The sequence below is a fragment of the Bufo bufo genome, chromosome 3 (assembly GCF_905171765.1).
Source record: "Bufo bufo chromosome 3, aBufBuf1.1, whole genome shotgun sequence".
In the NCBI taxonomy this organism is placed as follows: Eukaryota; Metazoa; Chordata; class Amphibia; order Anura; family Bufonidae; genus Bufo; species Bufo bufo.
In genome coordinates this window covers 312,030,154-312,040,321 of record NC_053391.1, presented here as the reverse complement: position 1 = coordinate 312,040,321, position 10,168 = coordinate 312,030,154, and the positions used below count along the sequence as shown (strand labels likewise).

The following is a 10,168-nucleotide window of genomic DNA, read 5'->3' as shown; positions in this document are numbered from 1 at the left end:
CAGCTTCTGGAAGACACCTTCTTCAAGCAGTGGTACAGGAAGAAGTCTGCATCCTTCAAGAAAAACATGATTTTCATGCAGGACAATGCTCCATCACACGCGTCCAAGTACTCCACAGCGTGGCTGGCAAGAAAGGGTATAAAAGAAGAAAATCTAATGACATGGCCTCCTTGTTCACCTGGTCTGAACCCCATTGAGAACCTGTGGTCCATCATCAAATGTGAGATTTACAAGGATGGAAAACAGTACACCTCTCTGAACAGTGTCTGGGAGGCTGTGGTTGCTGCTGCACGCAATGTTGATGGTGAACAGATCAAAACACTGACAGAATCCATGGATGGCGGGCTTTTGAGTGTCCTTGCAAAGAAAGGTGGCTATATTGGTCACTGATTTGTTTTTGTTTTGTTTTTGAATGTCAGAAATATATATTTGTGAATGTTGAGATGTTATATTGGTTTCACTGGTAAAAATAAATAATTGAAATGGGTATATATTTGTTTTTTGTTAAGTTGCCTAATAATTATGCACAGTAATAGTCACCTGCACACACAGATATCCCCCTAAAATAGCTAAAACTAAAAACAAACTAAAAACTACTTCCAAAAATATTCAGCTTTGATATTAATGAGTTTTTTGGGTTCATTGAGAACATGGTTGTTGTTCAATAATAAAATTAATCCTCAAAAATACAACTTGCCTAATAATTCTGCACTCCCTGTAATGCATAGAAAAACATTCTCCTTTGTTATCCAAACCTGATTTAAATATTTGGAAAAAATGGTTTTAGTGGTGCAACAATTCTTTTTTTTAACCTTACTCTCGCCAGACCATAGTTCATCATTTCCTTATTCAAGGCTTGTGGTATTTTTCATTAAACATACATCCTGTAAATGCACCGCCAAGCATCTGCAACTCGTGTACTCCCCCACACTGTGTGTAGTGTGCCCTGCTTTTTATTCATTGTTTATTGTTCTATGTCCCATGTATTCTTCAAGTTATCCTAATCCTTAACTTCTATGTCTCTACAGGTGGCAAGGAGGTTTACATCATCCTATGCATGGTCATTCAGCTTGTGTGATTGACTCGTGCCCCTTATTGGTGGTGTGACCAATGCGGCCAAAGAATGGATGACAGCGAGGACCTTCTGGATCTCAGTTTCTTGACAGGAGACGAGCAGAGAGTTATAACTCAGGTTCTGGAGCGAGACACACAGCTAAGGGAGAAGGACCAACAGCGAGTACAGTAAGTGATTAAGACTTGTTTTTCTATATGTTTAGGTTTGTACATATACAACATTTCTCATCCTGTTTTCATAGAGTTTTCATTGTGCAAAAGCAGAAAAACATAAAAAATATAGTAAATTTGGCACTGCTGCAATTGTACCGACTTGCAGAATAAAAGTATTGCCATTCTTACCGCATGGTGAACACAGTTTATGTATTTGTCATTTTGATAAAAAAGGAAAACTACAATCCATCTGTTTAGCTGTTTTGTCCTTGAGAGATGATAATGCTTATAGCAAGGCAATGCCAAACATACATGAATAGCACTGGAGTGTCATCTGCACACACAGCAAACAGTACTTAGAGCAGTGGCGTAGCTAGAAATGACTGGGCCCCACAGCAAATTTTTGAATGGGGCCCCCTCCCCCAGTAATTTTTTCGCACCCCTTCCTTTCATGCCGCCCCCATTCCTGTGGCTAGTAAAGATCGCTCTCTCAGACCAGGACCGGCAGCTGTTCCATCCATTTTCTATACTGTCACTGTATATGATTTCATTGTGTAATACTGTTGAGGGGGCCCTGACAAAATCGTTTAGTCCTCCTGTTCCTGGATGGCCCCCTTCTGGGTCAGGGCCCCAAAGCAGCCGCTTCCCCTGCTTCCCATATAGCTACGCCCCTGACTTGTGAGAATTGCACAATGGAAACATACAGTATAATGGGATGGATATTGTGAGGCAGCATGTGGCACAGTGGATAGCTCAGAAACAGCCTGTGGACTGTGACTCTCAAGATGCAAAGCCAGATAGAAGGCTGGCTAAGCATGCTGAGAGCTGTGTCCATAAATCATAACAGCACTATGATTGCCCTCCCTTCCAACTGGATGAGTTTATCTGATACCTGCTCCAGAAGCTGCTGCTGTCTCGCGGGCTGGTGTGGCTGAGCGCTGTGGGCCGTGTGCTGGTCGAAACTGCTGAGCAGGTTGTACACAGCGCAGTGTGCAGGAGGGATAACCGCGGGCGCACTGAGGTCATATCCGGCAGGCCGCGGCATTACAGGAACAGCTCCAGCTGCTCTGACGTCCTGCCGCCGGATATCCTGTGACGTATATCTGGCGGCAGGACGTCAGAGCAGCTGGTGCTGTTCCTGTAATGCCGCGGCCCGCCGGATATGACCTCAGTAGTGATGGGAAGTTCAGATCTTTCAAATGAACCGATTCATGAATCGGATCTTCGGTTCACTTGCTGAGTCACTGACTGCTGAGCTGACTCGCAAGTGAACCGAAGACTCTAGGTGCTGGTGCGCATGCGCAGATGCTATCCATTCGATTCACTTGCTGCTGCTGACTCAGTCGGCTCTTCAGCTCTCTAATGAGTGAGTCAGGATCAGGAAGAGTGATTGATTATAGTGATAGTGAAGGGAAGCTGAGGCTGACGCCGGACAGGAGGAGTCAGGAGCTGTCACTGTGGTGTGCATTGTTACCCACAGTGACAACAGTCTGACACTGACAGTAGTACAACCAACCAAGTGAAGTGAAATGTGAATGCATGCACAGGGAAAACTATGTGCTGAATTGATAACAGTATTACAGTAACACAGTCACTGGCTGATAATAAAATAGTCCCCACAGTCCCCACTTAACGGAATCCATAAAGGAGATGTGAACCCACCCTTAGTTATATAGCTACTGAATGAGATGCCTTTAACATAAATATCTCCTGAGAAGCTAATTTGATCCTAAAGGGTTAATTCAACCTGTAATCTAAACTCTGTGTCATCTGTCACTTCTCTTATCTCTCTGCACCTGTCCCTTAATCTTATCACTGCTGCAACAAGAGCCGACAGCCTCAGTGTAACCTGTTCTACAGTCTGACTCACGGCTCTTTTAACTCAAAGAATCGAATGAGTCTCTAACTAATCGGATCTTTAGATTCTTTTAACCTGAGACTCATTCGATTCATTTCTATTCTTAGACTCCCTGCACTACTCAGACGACTCGGAGCTGCTAGTGCTTGCCTTGCCTCAGCTCTGATTGGTTGGTGGGCGGGGAGGGGAGGGGCTGGCAGAAGCAGCTTCCACTCTAGGATCATATTACGCTCCTCCCGAGTCCCTCCCTCAGGCTCCTGCTGCCAGCGTGAGGTGAGCGTCTCTGCATTGTCTGTGTGCTGTGTGACGCTGCGCTGTGTACAACAGAGGACTTTTAGCGCGGGCCGCTCCCGACGCCCTTTTGGCTGGCGGATGGGCCTATTTTATGGTAGCGGCCTGGAGCTGCAGCTCCATCAGCCCCTACCTTAATCCGGCCCTGGGTAACAGACAAGTTATGTGAATGAGGTTACACAACTGCATCTTCTTGCTGAAATGTACAGTACCTATTTGTTACAGTATGCAAACATTATCTGCTTAATTTGTACAGCCATTTGCAGAGCTGTGGCCATAGAATGGTTCTCATACATTTAGATATCACTCCAGATTCTGCCTACAATTCTTATAAACCATTGCCAGGTTTAATTAAAGGGGTTGTGCCACAGTGGACATATACCATCTATCCCAGGATCTCCACTGATCACTAAAACAGTCCAGAGCCCCCCCCCCCCCCCCTTCTCCTCACTGCATGACCACAAGGACAAGTGAGTTGGAGTTTGAATGGACCAGTCATCTATAGTACTCAGCCCCTTAGGCATTATAGGGCAGTAGGCACATTACTTCAGACTCCTCCACTTTGCAGTCTGGCAGTTTGGAGGTATAGTGGCTCACGACCCCCATTTAAGAGCATGCGGTGATTGACCTGTGGTTTACATTTACACCAACGTGTATCGTGTGTAGCAGACCTTCTCATTTTAACTTAGTATACTTTATTTTATTGTAGTAATGAAATTATGAGGTTCAGACACACCCTGCTGGCTTGCATTAGGACTGGAGTGTTATAACAGAATATGAATTAGTCATTTGTTAATTATCTTTTACACATCCTGTACTATGGAAGAACCATGGGGCCATGATAAAAGGCTTTGATTTCAGTAGGAGCTATGTAATGCATGATTTTCCATTCATTGGCGCTGCGGCAGAACTGAACACTTGCTACTAGGTTCCCCAGCAGATATTACAGCTGATCACTGGGGCTTCCACCAGTGGGGCACCTTTCTAACAAAAAAGTTATTTTTCCTATCACAATACAGTGTATTTGACATAATGTAAAGCACAGGTCCACCTACCACAATTCTAAGAGTTATTATTCAGAATCTAAATACAAACTTCCACTTTCTCACTGTGTTCTTATCTGCTTTTGAGCCCAACTTTTAGAATTTTGTGCTAATCAGACATATCAAACACATTGGTCAATAAAAATTCTACTATACTTATACCTGTAATTCTGTAATTTTGTAATCATTACCACCATATACCACTGCTCCCAGCCAGGCCCATGTGCATAGGTCTCATGCCCATAGTTATACGGTTGTGTGCATGAAGCCTAAAGCTCAATAGCTGCATGTAGGGTTTATCCTATTTGATGTTATGGGAACATGGCAAAGTTTTACAAGTTTGGTCTATTTGCGAAATATGTCACATTGTCGGACAACCCCTTTAACCACCTCAGCCCCCAGTGCTTAAACACCCTGAAAGACCAGGCCACTTTTTACACTTCTGACCTACACTACTTTCACCGTTTATTGCTCGGTCATGCAACTTACCACCCAAATGAATTTTACCTCCTTTTCTTCTCACTAATAGAGCTTTCATTTGGTGGTATTTCATTGCTGCTGACATTTTTACTTTTTTTGTTATTAATCGAAATTTAACGATTTTTTTTGCAAAAAAATGACATTTTTCACTTTCAGTTGTAAAATTTTGCAAAAAAAACGAGATCCATATAGAAATTTTGCTCTAAATTTATAGTTCTACATGTCTTTGATAAAAAAAAAATGTTTGGGTAAAAAAAAAATGGTTTGGGTAAAAGTTATAGCGTTTACAAACTATGGTACAAAAATGTGAATTTCCGCTTTTTGAAGCCGCTCTGACTTTCTGAGCACCTGTCATGTTTCCTGAGGTTCTACAATGCCCAGACAGTACAAACACCCCACAAATGACCCCATTTCTGAAAGTACACACCCTAAGGTATTCGCTGATGGGCATAGTGAGTTCATAGAACTTTTTATTTTTTGTCACAAGTTAGCGGAAAATGATGATTTTTTTTTTTTTTTTTTTTTTTCTTACAAAGTCTCATATTCCACTAACTTGTGACAAAAAATAAAAAGTTCTATGAACTCACTATGCCCATCAGCGAATACCTTGGGGTCTCTTCTTTCCAAAATGGGGTCACTTGTGGGGTAGTTATACTGCCCTGGCATTCTAGGGGCCCAAATGTGTGGTAAGGAGTTTGAAATCAAATTCAGTAAAAAATGACCTGTGAAATCCGAAAGGTGCTCTTTGGAATATGGGCCCCTTTGCCCACCTAGGCTGCAAAAAAGTGTCACACATCTGGTATCTCCGTACTCAGGAGAAGGTGGGGAATGTGTTTTGGGGTGTCATTTTATATATACCCATGCTGGGTGAGAGAAATATCTTGGCAAAAGACAACTTTTCCCATTTTTTTATACAAAGTTGTCATTTGACCAAGATATTTATCTCACCCAGTATGGGTATATGTAAAAAGACACCCCAAAACACATTCCTCAACTTCTCCTGAGTACGGGGATACCAGATGTGTGACGCTTTTTTGCAGCCTAGGTGGGCAAAGGGGCCCATATTCCAAAGAGCACCTTTCGGATTTCACTCCTCATTTTTTCCTGAATTTGATTTCAAACTCCTTACCACACATTTGGGCCCCTAGAATACCAGGGCAGTATAACTACCCCACAAGTGACCCCATTTTGGAAAGAAGACACCCCAAGGTATTCCGTGAGGGGCATGGCGAGTTCCTAGAATTTTTTATTTTTTGTCACAAGTTAGTGGAAAATGATGATTTTTTTTTTTTTTTTTTTTTTTCATACAAAGTCTCATATTCCACAAACTTGTGACAAAAAATAAAAACTTCCATGAACTCACTATGCCCATCAGCGAATACCTTGGGGTCTCTTCTTTCCAAAATGGGGTCACTTGTGGGGTAGTTATACTGCCCTGGCATTCTAGGGGCCCAAATGTGTGGTAAGTAGGTAAATGACCTGTGAAATCCGAAAGGTGCTCTTTGGAATGTGGGCCCCTTTGCCCCCCTAGGCTGCAAAAAAGTGTCACACATCTGGTATCTCCGTACTCAGGAGAAGTTGAGGAATGTGTTTTGGGGTGTCTTTTTACATATACCCATGCTGGGTGAGATAAATATCTTGGTCAAATGCCAACTTTGTATAAAAAAATGGGAAAAGTTGTCTTTTGCCAAGATATTTCTCTCACCCAGCATGGGTATATGTAAAATGACACCCCAAAACACATTCCCCAACTTCTCCCGATTACGGAGATACCAGATGTGTGACACTTTTTTGCAGCCTAGGTGGGCAAAGGGGCCCATATTCAAAAGAGCACCTTTCGGATTTCAAAGGTCATTTTTTACAGAATTTGATTTCAAACTCCTTACCACACATTTGGGCCCCTAGAATGCCAGGGCAGTATAACTACCCCACAAGTGACCCCATTTTGGAAAGAAGAGACCCCAAGGTATTCGCTGATGGGCATAGTGAGTTCATGGAACTTTTTATTTTTTGTCACAAGTTAGTGGAATATGAGACTTTGTATGAAAAAAAAAAAAAAAAAAAAAAATAAGCATTTTCCACTAACTTGTGACAAAAAATAAAAAATTCTAGGAACTCGCCATGCCCCTCACGGAATACCTTGGGGTGTCTTCTTTCCAAAATGGGGTCACTTGTGGGGTAGTTATACTGCCCTGGCATTTTCCAGGGGCCCTAATGTGTGGTAAGTAGGTAAATGACCTGTGAAATCCTAAAGGTGCTCTTTGGAATATGGGCCCCTTTGCCCACCTAGGCTGCAAAAAAGTGTCACACATGTGGTATCGCCGTATTCAGGAGAAGTTGGGGAATGTGTTTTGGGGTGTCATTTTACATATACCCATGCTGGGTGAGAGAAATATCTTGGCAAAAGACAACTTTTCCCATTTTTTTATACAAAGTTGGCATTTGACCAAGATATTTCTCTCACCCAGCATGGGTATATGTAAAATGACACCCCAAAACACATTCCCCAACGTCTCCTGAATACGGAGATACCACATGTGTGACACTTTTTTGCAGCCTAGGTGGGCAAAGGTGCCCAAATTCCTTTTAGGAGGGCATTTTTAGACATTTGGATACCAGACTTCTTCTCACGCTTTGGGGCCCCTAGAATGCCAGGGCAGTATAAATACCCCACATGTGACCCCATTTTGGAAAGAAGACACCCCAAGGTATTCAATGAGGGGCATGGCGAGTTCATAGAAATTTTTTTTTTTTGGCACAAGTTAGCGGAAATTGATATTTTTTATTTTTTTCTCACAAAGTCTCCCGTTCCGCTAACTTGGGACAAAAATTTCAATCTTTCATGGACTCAATATGCCCCTCACGGAATACCTGGGGGTGTCTTCTTTCCGAAATGGGGTCACATGTGGGGTATTTATACTGCCCTGGCATTCTAGGGGCCCTAAAGCGTGAGAAGAAGTCTGGAATATAAATGTCTAAAAAATTTTACGCATTTGGATTCCGTGAGGGGTATGGTGAGTTCATGTGAGATTTTATTTTTTGACACAAGTTAGTGGAATATGAGACTTTGTAAGAAAAAAAAAAAAAAAATTCCGCTAACTTGGGCCAAAAAAATATCTGAATGGAGCCTTACAGAGGGGTGATCAATGACAGGGGGGTTGATCAATGACAGGGGGGTTGATCAATGACAGGGGGGTGATCAATGACAGGGGGGTGATCAATGACAGGGGGGTGATCAGGGAGTCTATATGGGGTGATAACCACAGTCATTGATCACGCCCGTGTAAGGCTTCATTCAGACGTCCGGATGCGTTTTGCGGATCCGATCCATCTATCAGTGCATCCGTAAAAATCATGCGGACATCTGAATGGAGCTTTACAGGGGGGTAATCAATGACAGGGGGGTAATCAATGACAGGGGGGTGATCAGGGAGTCTATATGGGGTGATCACCACAGTCATTGATCACGCCCCTGTAAGGCTTCATTCAGACGTCCGGATGCGTTTTGCGGATCCGATCCATCTATCAGTGCATCCGTAAAAATCATGCGGACGTCTGAATGGAGCTTTACAGGGGGGTAATCAATGACAGGGGGGTGATCAGGGAGTCTATATGGGGTGATCACCACAGTCATTGATCACGCCCCTGTAAGGCTTCATTCAGACGTCCGGATGCGTTTTGCGGATCCGATCCATCTATCAGTGCATCCGTAAAAATCATGCGGACGTCTGAATGGAGCTTTACAGGGGGGTAATCAATGACAGGGGGGTAATCAATGACAGGGGGGTGATCAGGGAGTCTATATGGGGTGATCACCACAGTCATTGATCATGCCCCTGTAAGGCTTCATTCAGACGTCCGGATGCGTTTTGCGGATCCGATCCATCTATCAGTGCATCCGTAAAAATCATGCGGACATCTGAATGGAGCTTTACAGGGGGGTAATCAATGACAGGGGGGTGATCACCACAGTCATTGATCATGCCCCTGTAAGGCTTCATTCAGACGACCGGATGCGTTTTGCGGATCCGATCCATGTATCAGTGCATCCGTAAAAATCATGCGGACATCTGAATGGAGCTTTACAGGGGGGTGATCAGGGAGTCTATATGGGGTGATCACCACAGTCATTGATCATGCCCCTGTAAGGCTTCATTCAGACGTCCGGATGCGTTTTGCGGATCCGATCCATCTATCAGTGGATCCGTAAAAATCATGCGGACGTCTGAATGGAGCTTTACAGGGGGGTAATCAATGACAGGGGGGTGATCAGGGAGTCTATATGGGGTGATCACCACAGTCATTGATCACGCCCCTGTAAGGCTTCATTCAGACGTCCGGATGCGTTTTGCGGATCCGATCCATCTATCAGTGGATCCGTAAAAATCATGCGGACGTCTGAATGGAGCTTTACAGGGGGTTGATCAATGACAGGGGGGTAATCAATGACAGGGGGGTGATCAGGGAGTCTATATGGGGTGATCAGGGGTGATTAGGGGTGATCAGGGGCTAATAAGGGGTTAATAAGTGACGGGGGGGGGGGGGTGTAGTGTAGTGTAGTGGTGCTTGGTGCTACTTTACTGAGCTACCTGTGTCCTCTGGTGGTCGATCCAAACAAAGGGGACCACCAGAGGACCAGGTAGCAGGTATATTAGACGCTGTTATAAAAACAGCGTCTAATATACCTGTTAGGGGTTAAAAAAAACACATCTCCAGCCTGCCAGCGAACGATCGCCGCTGGCAGGCTGGAGATCAACTCTCTTACCTTCCGTTCCTGTGAGCGCGCGCGCCTGTGTGCGCGCGTTCACAGGAAATCTCGCGTCTCGCGAGATGACGCGTATATGCGTGACTGTGCGCAGGGCTGCCACCTCCGGAACGCGATCCTGCGTTAGGCGGTCCGGAGGTGGTTAAATGCTATGCCAGGGACAGCCACGTTTATATGTATAACAATGGTTTTGCAATGCACTCAGACCACAACTATTAATACATTTAGTACATGTTGCCTTGTGGGATCGTGTTACACTTGGCAGAGACTGCTATGAAAGTAACAATGCTGAAATATGTGATTAGGAGTCTTAAACCATACTTTCAGGTAGCTTGTATTAGCTCCTGTCTGCCTCTCATATCATATTTCAGCTTTATTTTCATAAAAACCTGCATCCGCTATAAGCTTACTTCATGACAATCTACCTCTAGCATTATTTCAGAATTTATGATACTGACAGCCTTTTCCTGGAACAAGGGCCTTCTTCCACTAATTACTCTTCTT

The 10,168-nt window shown here is 43.9% G+C and overlaps 1 protein-coding gene across 2 annotated transcripts in view; it reads left to right on the top strand.

Moving 5' to 3' along the window:
* SYTL1 (synaptotagmin like 1) overlaps positions 1 to 10,168 on the top strand; it is a 71,681-nt gene that overhangs the window by 21,044 nt on the left and 40,469 nt on the right. Inside the window, exons 1-2 of one of the 2 annotated variants that reach the window (XM_040424265.1) lie at positions 914 to 932; positions 1,029 to 1,242. In XM_040424265.1, coding sequence (XP_040280199.1) covers positions 1,124 to 1,242 — 119 coding nt within the window. In that variant the 5' untranslated portion in view covers positions 914 to 932; positions 1,029 to 1,123. Of the gene's footprint in view, positions 1 to 913; positions 933 to 1,028; positions 1,243 to 10,168 lie in introns of those variants that run through there. The other variant, XM_040424264.1, reaches the window with a different exon arrangement.